Source organism: Haliotis rubra, unplaced genomic scaffold (genome assembly GCF_003918875.1).
Source record: "Haliotis rubra isolate DU_JTF1 unplaced genomic scaffold, ASM391887v1 Scf42, whole genome shotgun sequence".
Lineage (NCBI taxonomy): Eukaryota > Metazoa > Mollusca > Gastropoda > Lepetellida > Haliotidae > Haliotis > Haliotis rubra.
In genome coordinates, this window is record NW_025767102.1 from 123,009 (window position 1) to 140,796 (window position 17,788).

The following is a 17,788-nucleotide window of genomic DNA, read 5'->3' on the forward strand; positions in this document are numbered from 1 at the left end:
GATGAGATGAAATTGGGTTTAATGTCGTGCTTGAGAATTTTTTGCTCATATGACTTGCATGTGTGTGTATGTGTATGTGTGGCTGCTTGTACTAGCCCAGACTTTTATAGTGCTAGCCCACTCAGAGACCATGCCTCAGTGAAGCATGAATACCCCACTCAGACACATTATACTGACTCCAAGCCGACCAGTCCTTGTTGTACCTATTAATGCCGAGCGCCAGACAGGGACCAACAATTACCATATTTTAACGTATTTTGGTATAACGTGATCGGGGATTGAACCCGCGACCTTCCGTTCTCCGGGTGGACGCTCTAACCACTACACCACAGACGCGGACCCGGCCGGGGAAAGAGAGAGACCCATTTGGGAACAATAGGACTGAGGTTTCCACTGTACCTCGAATGAAAGGGAGATAAAGCAATAACATAAGGATAAGTATAAAATATCAATTTTATCATGATAATTACATTAATTACATAAGAGAAAGAGAGAGGAAAGGGGGGGGGGGGGAGGGATGAGGAGTCATTTTTGCCCGTTTTCAATGGTCACTTTCTGCACACCCCTCCGGATCCGACTTTGATCTTAAAACGTTTCCAATGACTTCGCGTCAGATTGTTGTGTATTCCAAAAGAATCCTGTTCAAGATCTTCTTGTCTTGGGAGTTCTTCCTTGGGTATGAGGGCATATCTCCCACATTTACCATCATTCAATCTCAGCGTTTGTAGTATCATCTCAGGTGAAAGCTTTTGATAGACACACACATAGTTTCGTTTATCTGTAGCTGTCTTAACACCACTGTAAACGCGATGCTTTGATGCAGTAATCCTGATCTGCTTTTGATCTCCTAAAGGAAACCCAGGACCAAATATCAGTTCTTCCAAATTTTCAGTTTCCGCATACTCTGCAATCATCTTCTCTACCACTTTTTTCACCCATTTGTTGACTGGGAGTGTCGACGATGGTGCGTCACTATCACCCACAAAACTGTCTCCATCCTCCACAACATCTGTACGCCTTACACTCGACATTGAATGACTTGACGATGGGGTATCCTTATCTACATCCTCCTGATCCACCTCCATGAGTTCCTCCTGGACCTTTTGTTTTGGAACTGGGGGAAAGTCATTGATGTAGATGAAGTCATCTGTCTCAGAGTCCTCACTCCCAGCCTTCATTTTATCTGCTTTTTCTTTGATTGACTCGTAGGTGTGCCAGGACTTGGAATCATCTCCCTCAGGGAGCAGCTGAAACAAGATGTTGCATCAGTCCTATTTTCAAAACCAGAAAATATATTCGCGAGTTAGAACAATATCAGAATCTCAATCTCCAAAAGTGACATTCTGCTAGAAGGCAATGCTTTTTGGAAAGTGGTAAACAAAAAAATCATCAATAGTCATGCTTTTAGGAAGAACGAAATAGCAGTTACTTCAGGGACCTGATGTATGCCAGTATTTATCTCGGATTCCAAACGTCCTTTTGACAGGCTAATTGGGTGAAAAAATTTATCATGATATTATCAGAATTTGGTACATATTAATGCTACTTTTGTCTTAAATTTTGAGAAATTTGTAGGTGGGTGGATGTTTATCCATAGTGTAGCCTAACAGACTTCAAATGCCAAGATGGTGGGGAAAGCTAAAGGTGATTTTTTAAGACAAGTGAGGAAAAAGATCTAGAAAATGGGAAAACAGACAACAAATATATTCTCTAAAAAATTTCAAAACAGGATGAAAAGTGACGTTCATCCATGTACTTTGTTGGACATTTAAATTCTGCATACCTTGATCACAGGTTGATGCTGGTACAACTTGAAGAGGATTTTGGCAGCTGCCTTTGCTGAGGCTTCAAGATTGCTCTTCCCAGTGGCCTCTGCCAGCTTCTCACCTTGCAGGAACAACTCACACCTTAACAACACAAATTCAGCAGATAGTCAGCTTGGGGAGTGAAAGAAGTTTAAAGTGAAGTGCACAATCCAGGTTGTGACATCCTGAGTATCTCCAGCCTCATAGGACATGAGTGAGTGAGTTTAGTTTTGTGCTGAACTCAGCAATATTCCAGCTATATGGTGGCGGTCTTTAAATAATCGAGTCTGGACCAGACAATCCAGTGATAAACAGCATGAGCATCAATCTATGCAATTGGGATATGATGACATGTGTCAACCAAGTCAGGGAGCAGGATTCCCTCCCAGCCATCCCCATTCTTCACTAATTTTGGCAAAGAGATTTGGCCTTGAAAATTGAGGGAGTGACAAGTCACTAGATAGCTGGTGTGCATGCAAGAGAGGTGGTGCATTCGCGTGGGATGTTTTTACTGTTCTTGGGAACACAGACACAGAGGTTTCCGATGTGCCTCAGGCTGAAAGAGAGAGAAGCAAATAATAGGAGTCAGGAAAAGAAAAAATAGATATTCCTGACAACTAGTTCCAACGCAGATCTTTGGTTTCATAAAGCTGGATCAGTCTATAGGTATGTTCCAAACTGCCTTCCAGCATTTTCATCTTTTGAACATTTGTTTTGCCTGTATACAATGAAAACAATAATATACTTGGTTCGGAATCAAAGCTTTTAGAAGAAAACATACAGAAATAGGGCCACAATTTGCTGAAGCTAGCCTCACATATGAAGTAATGATATACAGAGACACTTCAACAATGTCAACTTTTTGATTTGCTGAGTTTAAGAAACACTTGCCCAAAGACATAAAGACAGTATGTTTGCAAAATGTCAAGAACATCTGTACTCAGGACTGTTATTGATGCCATATTCTAAAGGTCATTATACTGACACAAAGTGTAAGCCTAGTAGTTTGAAAGATTAAGATCTTAAAACGTGTCACATCATAATATTTGAGTTATTACATACTTTTAAAACCACACACACACACACACACACACACACATATATATATATAATCAATTCATATTGATTTGAACAAGATAAGGGGTCTCTGTAAGAAAGACCCAACATCGGATACATGTTAAATTTGAGCCTCATTAGTTTAGCAGTACCAGAGGATGAGTCAAAGGGTCATGCACCTAGTAAATATTTTTGTCCCAAAAGAAACTTTATTGCTGACAGTTCCAGCCTTGCTTTAACTGCTGAAACAATGCTTGGTTTCACTGTATTATCATGATTTCACAACACGGTCTACTTACTTCAGAACATTGCCTTCAGTTGTGCCCTTTCCAAACATTGTTACAAAGCTTTTGGTTGCAGTGTGCAGAAGTATTTCGTATGCCTTGTTCAACCTATCTGATGAAAACATGTCCTGTTCCATGACAGGCATGCCTTCCCAATCCCTCGGGAACTTTGTGTAGTCAGGGTTTGTCTTAAACAGCATTTTTTTTTTCAATTGCTGAATTTTCTCACAGTTTGACCAGAAAAATGTCTTAGTCATTTTCCCTTCCCAAAATTCACAAACTTGTGCCACATCATGCACATCTTTAGTCGTTATCCGTTTGAAGCTGTTGAAGATGAGGTCAGATGAACTGTTGCAAAGCACTCTTACTGCTTCCTCATTGGCCCGCTTCACTGCATCAGCATATTTGTAGCCTTCACCACTGCAGATGTAGATGCAGTCAATGTAAAGATCACATTCAGCAAACTGCTCAGCGCCTCTTGTTCTTTTTTTGAAAAGGCAAGTCAGGAGGAGATGGTTATTTTGGGAAGTAATCTGGAGTGTGTTGCTTGGGGGCTGTTTGGAGGCTACAATATTCTTCACCTCATTGATCATTCTACCCAGCTTCTGCTCCGTCTGATGGTCTGGAAGACTGACATGTCGGTGTGACAGAACGTCATGTGCCGAGAGGTTGGTATAGTCATCATCAGCTGGGACACCCTCCAGAACAACAGACATTGGACTGTTCCTGAGAAATTCAACTCCTTTGGCGTATGTTTTGTACCTAACACGTTTATGCTCTCTCTCAACTGCTGTAGCGATCAGATGTCCGTCAAGCATAAGAAGGGCTTTAATAAGACAGAAATTCCCCAAAGCTCAATTGATTCTTCTTTGTATACCAGATGAAAGACAAAGTTTGCAGATATATTTGCAATATTCAATTCGTTCATTGGTGTGTCAGCTCTTTTATTAAAATTGTTCAGACAATGGATCAACTTAACCAGTCTTTCACGAAGCGTACGAGGTGTTGTGGGTGCAGCAGCAACAACCAATTTTTCAGCCTTTTTTATCTCTTCGTCAACAAGCAATTTCATCCTCAATTTCTCAATCCCTTCATCCTCCAATTTCAATATTTCAGACACAGGATTAGTCATTAGGACTGCCACGGCTTTCTCATAACATGCATGTTTTACTTCCTTTGTTGATATACCCACACTCCTGGCAAGGAAGACATTATTAACCTGTAAGCTTCCAGTATGTTTGATTTTTTCCCCTATTTTCCCTAGGGAATCCTGTTTGTAATCACTCTTCAATTTACACTTAGCCAGGCAATTGTATGTGGTATCAATGTCATTGAAATATTCACGGGATGCCTTGGAGCTCCTGATAGCAGCAATAAGTCTCTCCAGCTTCGACTCAAATGTTTCACGAGGCGTAAGAGGTGGTGTGGGTGCAGCAGCAACAACCAATTTTTTAGCCTTTTTATTCTCTTCGTCAACAAGCAATTTCATCCTCAATTTCTCAATCCCTTCATCCTCCAATTTCAAAATTTCAGACACAGGATTAGTCATTAGGACTGCCATGGCCTTCTCATAACATGCATGTTTCACTGTCTTCTCTGATATACCCACACTCCTTGCAAGGAAGACATTATTAACCTGTAAGCTTCCAGTAAATGTGATATTTCTCCCTATAGTCCCAAGCTCATGAATTTTGTAATCTCTCTTCAAGTTACACTTAGCCAGGCAAGTGTGTATGGTAGCAATGTCACTGAAATATTTAAACGATGCCTTGGAGCTCCTGATAGCAGCAATAAGTCTCTCCAGCATCGACTCAAATGTTTCTGGTGCTGATGGTAAACCTGTAATGAAAACATGAGTTGGTACAATCAATGGTACAGTGAGAATATGTTCAAGGAATGCATGCGTGTCAACTTACTATTACTAGTCCAGACTAACGCCGGCTTTATATTGTTGCCCACTGTGATACCATTAACACTTTTAACATTGAGGTGAGGTGAAATTGGGTTTAACGTCGCCCTTGAGAATATTTCGCTCATATGACGACGTGCATACATGTGTATGTTTATGTGCGGCTGCTTGTACTAGTCCAGACTTAAGCTGGTTTTATGGTGCTAGCCCAGAGATACCATGCCGCATTGAAGCATGAATACCCCACTCAGACACATTATACTGACTCCTAGACGACCAGTTCTTGCTGTACCCAGTAATGCCGAGTGCCAGGCAGGGACCAACAATTACCATATTTTAACGTCTTTTGGTATGACGTGGTCGGGGATGGAACTCGCGACCTTTCGCTCTCCGGGCGGACGCTGTAACCACTACACCACGGAGGCGGTCCTTTTAACATTGATACCCGTGTTAAATGCACAGTACCAACTCATAGCCACCTAGTCCTCGTCTACTCTTTTTAACTGAATATGCAGTGTTTCCTTTATCCGGTATATACCGGACTTGGACCGGTACAAAGTTAGAATGTCCGGTAATTTCAAAGGCTGTTGGTCGTCATATCCGACAAATTTTAAAATAAATTTTCTAATTACCTCGGTCAATTTTATTTCCCTATAAAAAAAGAATACGTTTTCACAATCATGGCAGTGTCATATTTTTACATTTTATTTATTTGTGTAAATACGGTATCATCTTTAAACAGTTTGAATGTGGTTGTTTTATGGGATTACGTTTTTATTAGAGTAAGTTTGGTATTTGTCCCCAGCTTGATTACCCAAGCTGGACCTTGGTCCTATTGTATCATTGTGGGAGAACAGGGTGTTCTTTTTTTCTGGTTCTTCACTCAGAGGGCAAGCTATTCCTCGATCTCTGATTGGTCACTTTAATCTTGTCTGGTTTTTTCTTTACTAACATCAGCACATTTATTCAGTCTACCACATGCAGCTGCACAAGAAATGCATCTTTCAGAAAACAGATTTCTTGACATTTTGACAGACAGTTTCCTTCAGCTGTACATCTGTTCAGGGTTAGTTAACTTAATTCTGAACATATTATATCGGATGTAATATTTGTTAAGCATAGTTATATCATAAACATTATTCTTGCTTAGGTTATCAATTGTTAATGTGAAGGTATGAATGTGTTTTAAGAATAGTCTAAGTCAAATAATGTGTGTTTATTATAGGCATGATTTTCATGTTTACTGCATCAGGATTATCATGACAAGTTCATAAATAATATTGTAACATTTTATGAGGTCAGGTAATGTCTGTGCCACATGAGATACCATATTATTTTATTAACTGTTTATTGTAAATATTTGTAAGAAAATCACAATACTGATAATGTTGTGCTAAAGAAATTTTATAAAATTGTCCAAAGAATCATTACAACAAACAAGGATTTATTTAACTATAAACTGACACAATCCGCTTCTTGTACATTCTGTAAGGTTAAAATGGAATCAATTATCCACGTATTTTGTGAATGTGTACATGTGAAAACGTTGTGGCAGCAACTAAAAGCCTGGATTGAACAAGAAACAGGCACAAAATTAACTCTGGATGCAAAACATATCATCTTTGGATATAAAGAAAAAAGAAATGATGTACTAAACCTTATTATCATCGCAACAAAATACTATATACATGCAAAGAGATGTTTCAATTCGCATCCACAGATTGCTGGATTAAAACATTATCTACACAACTTGTATGAAATTGACAAATGTACTGCCTTTTCGCACTGCAACTATGGTAAATTCTTCACCTTTTGGTCATCTTGCCGTAACCTCTTCACATAAATTGCAACAACAAATGTATTCTTATAGCCTACGGATTATCTACCACCCATGTCCTTGTTTTATAATATTTACATGTACCACAAATGCATAAATTATCTACCCATTATAAAGAAATAAAGTGATAAAAAATAATAATGATAATATTGTAACATTTTATGAGGTCAGGTAATGTCTGTGCCACATGAGATACCATATTATTTTATTAACTGTTTATTGTAAATATTTGTAAGAATATCACAATACTGATAATGTTGTGCTGTAAGGTGTGTGTGTGTGTGTGTGTGTGTATTTATTTATTATGTAGGTTTGTATTATAGAGTGATATATGTTTTATTATAGTAGAATAGGTTAGCATAATATACTTAATGGTGTGTTATATTACTTATAGATGAAGTGGGACACTTTTTATGGATAGACAACTTCTTTGTTGCAGTACTGCAACAAAGAAGTTGTCTATCCATAAAAAGTGTTCCACTTCATCATACCAGCTTCTAAATGCCACTTAAGGAAGTAATACATATAGATGGGATATGCTGATTAATCATGTAAGGTAGACAATGCTCACTGTCACCTGTACCATATATTTAGTAGGTATTTTACCCTTTTAATGTGTTTATATTTCATGGATATTATTCCCACAAATATGTGTAGAGTGATATATCTGTTCCCTATCATGATTGATATTGTGAATATTTGCTGCTAATATTTATTTCATGTCTTAGTACAATATAAATAACCCTTTTTGGTGAACTGCATTTGTTTATTACTTATGTCTTCTTGGAATCGATGCAGTTAAGTTATAGGTATCACATGAGTTTATTGTGACAGGTATATGACCATTATCAGTAATTGGAACTTTTATGTGTAATCTGCTACTGTAGTTCAGTTGTGATATGACTGTTTTATTGATTGTTTATATGCAGACCTTTAGCATGTAATAACGATAAGATGAGGCTGATGAGGATGTCCTTGGCGTGGTATGTATACCAAATGAAAGACTACACAACGCAGATGTGTGGATGACAATGAGTGCGGTGTGAATGGCGCCGACGGGACCGGATATATATTTAAGTAATTTGCAGCCCTCCGCCGTGTAAAACCAGACAGGCAAAGCATAGGGAAGTTTGTACTTCCTCCTGCGGAGACAGCAGGCAGCAAAAGCAGGCTGGTAAGGCATTGTAAACTTTGTACTTCCTCCTGCGGAGACAGCAGACAGGAAAAGCAGGCTGATAAGGCATATGAAACTTTTGTACTTCCTCTGCGGAGACAGCAAGCAGGAAGGTTTGGGCTGCCACTGTAAAAGCAGAAGCCAAATATCCCCTTTTATAAAGCCGATTCAGTGTCTAGTCCCGTTGGCACCATGACCACAGCACCTGTTTATTAAGAAGGAGGCAATACACAAAGGTTATGGTCCAGGTTATGCCTACTGTGAACTGTACAGGGAAGACTTAATATAAGTCATGCATTTAACGACCTCAGCGCCCAGCACCCCCTGGATATTAGCTGTAGAAGGAAAGGGTGGGTGGGTGGGAAATTATTTGAGATGAAGCAAGATGGTGAACCTGACAGGAGAGCATGCAGAATAGAAAGGAAACAGACGTGACGTATGACTGCGGATGTGACATCACTCTGGAAGTGACGTAGCTGCTATTATGGAATGCGGAAATAATACACTGCCATGTGCGTTGCTACACTGGATACTTATCATAAGCTAAGTGTATGAAGCTATGCGAAGGATGCTGCCTATCACCGATTTAGCCAAATAACCCGCTGTATTACCTGAAGGTTGAGACAGCCGTTTTAACGAAATACACGGCATACCATGTTAGCTGCAATGCCGCAACGAAGGTGATTAGAAATGACACAATTCGAATTGAAGTAACGTTACATACCCGAGTGTATTTCAAGTGTTAGAACTGTGCGAATGCCTTGTAAATGCTGCCTATAAACCCGGTAAGCGAAACAATGCTAAATGTAGTGTTGGGAATCGGAAACCAAATCCACTATCGATTATCGAGGATTGTGGTGAACGATTATCCATAAAAATCGAAGTATGTACATTTTTAATGTTATCACCAATTTCAAGGGTTTTCTACCAGGTTTTTTCTAATGTATGTTGTTTATAACTAATACTGTCAGGCAATGAAATACACACATGCAAGAAAGACACTGGAATTGTAATTAAACAATAAATGTGGTTAAAATGTTACAATACGCATAGCATTACGCTGTTGAGTGCATGTTTGTTCGTATATATTTGTCAAATTTTATTTTTACTTTACTTCATTCAAGTGTTATACTAAAACAACAAAATTCTGCTTAATTGAAAATGTTTTTTACAATCCATAATCAATTTTAATCCTTCTTTCGATCGATTTTCGATCATCGGAACACCACTAGCTAAATGTCATTATTATTATGGTACAGGGTGAAAACGAAACAAAATATATATTGTAGAGCAATAAACTTGTGGTTGAAGTCACAGCTCACACCCAAGCAGGTGTTGGTTTCACTCAAGAGCACCACCCCTTACCCTGCTACACAATGACATCGAGGTGTTGTCAAACAAAAAATAGCAGTAATGGAAAAACCCAGGCTAAAAATAGCGGCACTGACACATTGTGGTACCCTCTACATTTCTGATTGTTTTTAGGGTGCGTTTCGCGAAATAATGGTAAATGTCATTACATGCAGACCTTTAGCTTGTAATAACGATAAGATGAGGCTGATGAGGATGGCCTTGGTGTGGTATGTATACCAGATGAAAGACTACACAATGCAGATGTGTGGATGACAACGAGCGCGGTGTGGATGGCACCGACGGGACTGAATATATATTTTAGCTATTTGCAGCCCTCTGGTTTGTAAAAGCATAGGGAAGTTTGTACTTCCTCCTGCGGAGACAGCAGGCAGCAAAAGCAGGCTGGTAAGGCATTGTAAACTTTGTACTTCCTCCTGCGGAGACAGCAGGCAGGAAAAGCAGGCTGATAAGGCATATGAAACTTTTGTACTTCCTCCCGCGGAGACAGCAAGCAGGAAGGTTTGGGCTGCCACTGTAAAAGCAGAAGCCAAGTATCCCCTTTTTTAAGCCGATTTGGTGTTTAGTCCCGTCGGCACCATGACCACCCCTGGATATTGCGCTGTAGAAGGAAAGGGTGGGTGGGTGGGAAATTATTTGAGATGAAGCAAGATGGTGAACCTGACAGGAGAGCATGCAGAATAGAAAGGAAACAGGCGTGGCGTATGACTGCGGATGTGACATCACTCTGGAAGTGGCGTAGCTGCTATTATGGAATGCGAGGAAATAATACACTGCCATGTCGCTAAGCTACACTGGATACTTATCATAAGCTAAGTGTATGAAGCTATCACGAAGGATGCTGCCTATCACCGATTTAGCCAAAATAACCCGCTGTATTACCTGAAGGTTGAGACAGCCGTTTTAACGAAATACACGGCATACCATGTTAGCTGCAATGCCTCAACGAAGGTGATTAGAAATGACACAATTCGAATTGAAGTAACGTTACATACCCGAGTGTATTTCAAGTGTTAGAACTGTGCGAATGCCTTGTAAATGCTGCCTATAAACCCGGTAAGCGAAACAATGCTAAATGTAGTGTTGGGAATCGGAAACCAAATCCACTATCGATTATCGAGGATTGTGGTGAACGATTATCCATAAAAATCGAAGTATGTACATTTTTAATGTTATCACCAATTTCAAGGGTTTTCCCCAAGGTTTTTTCTAATGTATGTTGTTTATAACTAATACTGTCAGGCAATGAAATACACACATGCAAGAAAGACACTGGAATTGTAATTAAACAATAAATGTGGTTAAAATGTTACAATACGCATAGCATTACGCTGTTGAGTGCATGTTTGTTCGTATATATTTGTCAAATTTTATTTTTACTTTACTTCATTCAAGTGTTATACTAAAACAACAAAATTCTGCTTAATTGAAAATGTTTTTACAATCCATAATCAATTTTAATCCTTCTTTTCGATCGATTTTTCGATCATCGAACACCACTAGCTAAATGTCATTATTATTATGGTACAGGGTGAAAAGCGAAACAAAATATATATTGTAGAGCAATAAACTTGTGGTTGAAGTCACAGCTCACACCCAAGCAGGTGTTGGTTTCACTCAAGAGCACCACCCCTTACCCTGCTACACAATGACATCGAGGTGTTGTCAAACAAAAATAGCAGTAATGGAAAAGCCCAGGCTAAAAATAGCGGCACTGACACATTGTGGTACCCTCTACATTTCTGATTGTTTTTAGGGTGCGTTTCGCGAAATAATGGTAAATGTCATTACATGCAGACCTTTAGCTTGTAATAACGATAAGATGAGGCTGATGAGGATGGCCTTGGTGTGGTATGTATACCAGATGAAAGACTACACAATGCAGATGTGTGGATGACAACGAGCGCGGTGTGGATGGCACCGACGGGACTGAATATATATTTTAGCTATTTGCAGCCCTCTGGTTTGTAAAAGCATAGGGAAGTTTGTACTTCCTCCTGCGGAGACAGCAGGCAGCAAAAGCAGGCTGGTAAGGCATTGTAAACTTTGTACTTCCTCCTGCGGAGACAGCAGGCAGGAAAAGCAGGCTGATAAGGCATATGAAACTTTTGTACTTCCTCCCGCGGAGACAGCAAGCAGGAAGGTTTGGGCTGCCACTGTAAAAGCAGAAGCCAAGTATCCCCTTTTTTAAGCCGATTTGGTGTTTAGTCCCGTCGGCACCATGCCCACTGCCGGACAGCGTGCGGGGCTGCCATCCACGAATTAAAGAGTTACAGAGGGAGTTGGGGAGAGGATGCGGAAGAGGTTTTACTGCTTTAATGTTGCCAGAATGGCCTGATGTTGGGCGTCCATGCCTGGCTTAGATAGGTGGACCCCGTCCAGATACTGGGAGGGGTCAGGTGTGTATGACACCACCCTGCCACCCAGCTGCTCCCTCACGACATTGCTGATGCGTCGATTGAGCTTCTTTCTCTTCAGCTCGACGGCGCGGATATCAATAGCTCCGTGCCACTCAAGCTGAGGTAGCATCTTTGACCAGATGATCGTGGCAGCTGGGCAGCACTGGCGAATGTATAGCAAGTCCTGATACATATCGTCGTAGAAGGCCTTGGCAGGGACCTCACACAGGTCATTGGATCCAAGGTGAATCAAAAGAAACGACCTGCATGGGCCACACGCCCTTATTAGCCCGTCCACCCTGCTGCGCAGGTCTGACCACTTGAAGCTCTCCCATGCCGACCAGATGACTCCCCCAGCGAGGCCCAGATTACTTTGCTGTGGCCCGAGGTGTTGTTGTAGCCTCGCCATATAACTGGAGCCAATCACCCACGATGGTCCTGCAACCCATAATTATTCAAATTAAATTTGTGTGCTTAGTCGGGGATATGGATATACTCCCGGTAAGTATTAGATCTCCAGCAACCAAATTCCTGAATCTGAACTGCCCGGAATTCCTTGCAACGCTGCTGTGGTTGCAGCCCCTATTCGAAATGAATGAGAAGAGTAAATATTAATATTGATGGGTTGATTTACTGCCACTAGCGTCTTCCTGAGCATTGCCTGAAACTGAAATCTTGTAAAAGGAGCCGAGTTAGTATGAATAAAGAAATACCCGTCTGTACGCGGTCGCACAGCCAAAAATCGCGTCAGAGCTTGGACGGGGGCACAGTATGGACTGAGGGACTGCCTGAATGGCGATGCGTGTGCCGCAGCCTTGTTGGTCTGTTTTGGAGGCCCGTAGGACCACCTCCACTTAGGATTGGTCGCTAGCAAAAGACATGTCATTCAGCAACACCGCCCGCTGTGACAAGTAGCTGATTGAACCAGCGACTACCTCACTTACCCTGAAAAACCCTAAAAATGTTAGCAGGTATGTCGCTGAAAACAGAGAAGCTTCACATGAAGACCTACATACAGTGGGGAAGAGTTGCACAATTGAGAGTAATGGGCTTGAGAGTAATAGGCTGACGTGTGTCTGGCTGCATCGATCTCCTGGCCATCCCTGCAATGGCTTTCTGCACTAGAAAGACATGCACTGCAAGGAATTGAGCTTATGAATGGAGGATAATGCTGAAATGTAAGAACAGGCCGTGCTGGGAGACCTACCTGATAATGAGAGATAAGCTATAAAATGGAGCATATGATCTAAAGGTACAGGCCATATGTCAGACAGGGAGTACACCGCCCGAAATAGACACAGAGACTGAACCGTCGACTCATAAGTCCTCCAAGTGTTGGCTGCCATCGAGTTTGCTACTAGGCTGTTTGCTTCCGCTGTTAGATGAGCCAGATATCTGCTGGGATTCCAGAGGCCTGTTGATCCGCCTGTGGGGCTGCTGCTTGAAACCGTGACCACTGAAATCTCGAAAGAGTGCCTGCTATTTTGTTGGCCTGGGTAGGTATATACCGTGCTTTGAAGTGTATGTTGTTTTGCAAGCATATGAGTACCATTCGTCTGAGCAGTTTCATAACCCTTTCCCCTTTGGCGGTGTGCCTATTGATAATACTCACCACGGCCTGGTTGTCACAGAACATAGTACCCTTTTGTTGGCCAGGCTGCTGCCCCAGATGCGCAATGCCACGACTACAGGAAAGAGCTCCAAACAATTAATGTCCTTCACCCATCCTTGTTGTATCCATAGGTCTGGCCACCTGACATTGGCCCAATGACCTTGGAAATATGCGCCCCAACCCTGGGCACCAGCTGCGTCTGTATAAAGCTGAAGCATTGGGTTGGTAACCCAACCCTGTTCCAAGAACAGTTCCAAGTTGTGCCGTTATGCCTGGCAAGGAAGTGAAGCCACAGGTTTAGGTCTTGAGACATACCCACTGATACTTGTATCCTGTGGTGCGGCTTGCATGCCCCTCTTTGTGCGTCAATGAGACGCCGGAAGAATGGACCACCCATTGGAATTGCCATGCATACAAAGTTTAGCTTGCCCACTATTGATTGCAGCGTATGCAGTGTGACTTTCTTGGATGGTGCCTCTACCAGCTGCGACCAGCTGATGGACCAGTTGTGCTATCTTGTCCTGAGGTATCCCGATTTCACCCCAAGCCTTGTCTATGGTGAGGCCCATAAATGTAAGACAAGTTGTAGGTTGTACTGTCTTCTGGTGAGCGATAGGGACGCCCAGATTATCAGCAAGTTGCAAAGAGGTGTTAAGCATGTTGGAGCAGTTGCTGCCAGGATAAAATCATCAAGGTAATGAGCGATGTCCTGGCTGCGTGTAGTGGCCTTGATGGCCCATTCAATGAAAGTGCTGAATGACTCAAATAGGGCACAAGAAATAGAACACCCGAAGGGAAGACATTTATCAATGTAAAATTTTCCCGGCAACTTAATGCCAAGTAGCTGAAATTCCGATGGTACCACAGGCAGGAGACGAAAAGCTGATTTGACGTCAAATTTTGACATGCATGCACCCCTGCCCAAACTTTGGTCAAAATTGGTATACTGCACTGTACATGCTTCTTGTGGCATAAAATCATTGTCTGATGAGCCTTGAGGATGTGATAGATGATGGATGAGGCGGAAGGCAGCCTTACCATGAACTGATGAATCGGCTGTCTTAGGCACCAAGCCGATAGGGGAAACTATAAGCGAGTGCACTGGTCTGTGCGAAAATGGGCCCGCTATGCGACCCAACTGGATTTCTTTTTGTAGCTTTTGTTCCACTATTAGTGGCTGTTCCCTGGCAGATTTAAGGTTGACAGCGTCCCGAGTGACCCGTGGCCCTGCATAGTTTAAACTAAAACAATTACTGAAACCCTGCTGCAGTAACTGAGCAGCTGCTGGGATGCACAACTTATAATGTCTCAGCCACTGTTCCAAGCAAACGATGTTAATAGGACTTGGGCCGTGTGAAATAGCTCTGCCTGGCAGAGTAGACTGTCGCTTGAGAGTTTGTGTGGGGACTGTGTTCCTTTTGCCAAGAAAACAAGACGTGGCGCCATGTCTGCCGATGTTACATGCCGAGTACCTGTCTGCATAACGGCACGTCTAACCCCTGTCACAGGCGCCATGATTAAAGTTCCTACATACCTCACAAGACGTGCGCTGCTGGGTGTAGTTGGAGGATATGGCTGGGTAGGAAAATGCTTGCTGTTTGTGGCTGGGGAGCATTAACTGCAGCCACAGCTGTCAGTCGATGGCACCCCATGACCGAGATGGATTCCTCTCCATTTTTTGCCGAAACAGGACATCGTACTGAGACCAGCAGTCACCACCAAACCGTGCGGCGGCCCTAGGGCTGGGACGATTCACCGCGATACATTTAAGTTTGATACAGCTATCGTATCGTCGACTGGTGTATCGATACAAATGGATACACGACTTTTTTTCAAAACAGTATTATCTTAAACATGATAAAGTACATATTTAGATAAAAATACACAAGTATGATGGGGTTACTTGATTATTTATTACAATAATGTTATTGTTATGCACAAATACCTTGTAATAAATGATTTTAAATCTTAATACTGTGTCATTCTCTCAAGGTGTATGTATCGTGATACGTATCGTATCGCAGGTAAAATATCGCGATATGTATCGTATCATAGTGTATCGTCCCAGCCCTTGGTGGCACCGCGGATCGTCTCCATGTACGAGAGCATTTGTTGGATCTTATTTACATCCGCCTGACGCTCTATTACAACGCTGATGTATATCAAGAAAGCAGATGTCCAAGACCCAATGTTTAACTGACGGACAGACTGCTGCTTGGTTTAAAAGACCACCTGTCCTGAAGTGTCAAGCTCCATTGTGAAATTGGAACTCTCCTGTGCTGCCTGGTTCTATGATGGCAATAGGGACCTCATGTCTATAAATACACTGCCATGTGCGTTGCTACACTGGATACTTATCATAAGCTCAGTGTATGAAGCTATGCTAAGGAATTGTAAATGCTGCCCATCACCAATTTAGCAAAATATCCCGCCATATTACCTGAAGGTTGAGACAGATGTTTTAACGAAATACACGACATACCACGTTAGCTGCAATGCCGCAACGAAGGTGATTAGAAATGAAGTTAAACGTTACATACCCGAGTGTCTTTCACTCGCCAGGGAAGTGTGCGAATGCCTTGTACATGCTGCCTATAAACCCGGTAGGCGAAATAATGCTAAATGTAGTGTTGGGAATCGGAAACCAAATCCACTATCGATTATCGGAGGATTGTGGTGAACAATTATTGATTATAATCGAAGTATGTACATTTTTGATGATATCACCAATTTCAAGGGTTTCCCCCCAGGTTTTTTCTAATGTATGTTGTTTAAACTAATACTGTCAGGCAATGAAATACACGCATGCAAGAAAGACACTGGAATTGTAATTAAACAATAAAAGTGGTTAAAATGTTACAATGCGCTTAGCTTTATGCTGTTTAGTGCATGTTTGTTCGTGAATATTTGTTAAATTTAATTTTTACTTTACTTCATTCAAGTGTTATACTAAAACAACAAAATTCTGCTTAATTGAAAATATGTTTTTTACAATTGATAATCAATTTAATCCTTCTTTCAATCGGTTTTCGATTATTTTCGATCATCGGAACACCACTAGCTAAATGTCATTTTTATTATGGTACAGGGTGAAAACGAAACAAAATATAAAATATACATTGTAGAGCAATAAACTTGTGCTTGAAGTCACAGCTCACACCCCAGCAGGTTTTGGTTTTCATTCAAGAGCACCACCCTTTACCCTGCTACACAATGACATCGAGGTGTTGTCAAACAAAAAATAGCCGTTTTGGAAAAACCCAGGCTAAAAATAGCGGCATTGACACATTGAGGTACCCTCTACATTTCTGATTGTTTTTAGGGTGCAAGGTCTCAATGAAAAGCATGATCACTTGACCGGTAAACTTTACAAATGATCGATATTTGAAATGCAAGCCAGTCAATATGTCCAGCTGTTAAAAATGCCAGTGGAAACACTGATATGGGACCAGCTGTTCCACTCATAGGCCCCCACTGCGGGTCAGAAACTCGATGAACTAAGCCCCGGTTTAGTATCCACACCCTCTACTACATAATATGTAAAGGTTCATCACAGAAATACAGTGACATGATCGAAAAACGGACAATTACGGACACGCCAATGAATATATTGTATTTTAAAGGTCTCACAAGTATCAAAAGCTTTTTGTCCATATTTCCGATGTGTGCAGGGGGCATATACATGTGCTTTGCTGACGACCTAGTTTTGCATACTTCCAGCACAGCAACTCGGCCTTTGGCGACTTGATAAAAACCAAAAATGCATCCCCACGGGAAGCATGTGTATATGCCTCCTACGCACATCAAAGATATGTACAAAAGCTTTTGATACTTGTGAGACCTTTAAAAATATGATATATCGATTGATGTGTGCGTAATTGTCCGGTTTTCGATAATGTCACTTTTTTTGTGTGATGAACCTTTACATATTATATAGTAGGGGTGTGGATACTAAACCGGGGCCTAGTTTATCAATTTTCTGACCCGCAGTGGGGGCCTATGATTCCACTGATGGGAAGAGACTTACCCTGATCTGGAATACCTAAGTCCAAACTCAGTGAAGAGACTGTTTTTCTATTGGTTGAATACTGGACTGCGGTCTTCTTGGAGTTTCTGTTTGCTGATAGCTGCTGGCTCTAGGTTCAATACTGGACTGCGGTCTTCTCAGTGTTTCAGTTTGCTGATAGCTGCTGGGTGTTGGTTGAATACCGGACTGCGGTCTTCTCAGTGTTTCAGTTTGCTGATAGCTGCTGGGTCTAGGTTCAATACTGGACTGCGGTCTTCTCAGTGTTTCAGTTTGCTGATAGCTGCTGGGTCTAGGTTGAATACTGGGGTCTGGTT

General features: G+C 41.6%; 1 protein-coding gene across 1 annotated transcript; it reads right to left on the minus strand.

Annotated features, from left to right (window-relative positions):
* Positions 1–435: 435 nt before the first annotated feature.
* On the minus strand, positions 436–17,770 carry LOC124288562. Its single transcript, XM_046725116.1, has 4 exons — positions 17,475–17,770; positions 3,161–4,984; positions 1,784–1,907; positions 436–1,247 (listed from the first exon to the last, which is right to left on the minus strand). The coding sequence occupies exons 2-4, from the start codon at positions 3,961–3,963 to the stop codon at positions 549–551; spliced, it is 1,626 nt and encodes a 541-aa protein (XP_046581072.1). The 5' UTR covers positions 3,964–4,984; positions 17,475–17,770; the 3' UTR covers positions 436–548.
* Between the last annotated feature and the right edge of the window lie 18 nt (positions 17,771–17,788).

Bases quoted from the DNA above. Each gene is read 5' to 3' on its own strand.
- LOC124288562 (XM_046725116.1), bottom strand. From the start codon at position 3,963: ATGCTTGACGGACATCTGATCGCTACAGCAGTTGAGAGAGAGCATAAA. The intron at 1,908-3,160 runs GTAAGTAGACCG...TGTGTTGTTAAG, and splicing joins ACTGAAGGCAATGTTCTGAA to GTGTGAGTTGTTCCTGCAAG. The intron at 1,248-1,783 runs GTATGCAGAATT...ATCTTGTTTCAG, and splicing joins AGCATCAACCTGTGATCAAG to CTGCTCCCTGAGGGAGATGA.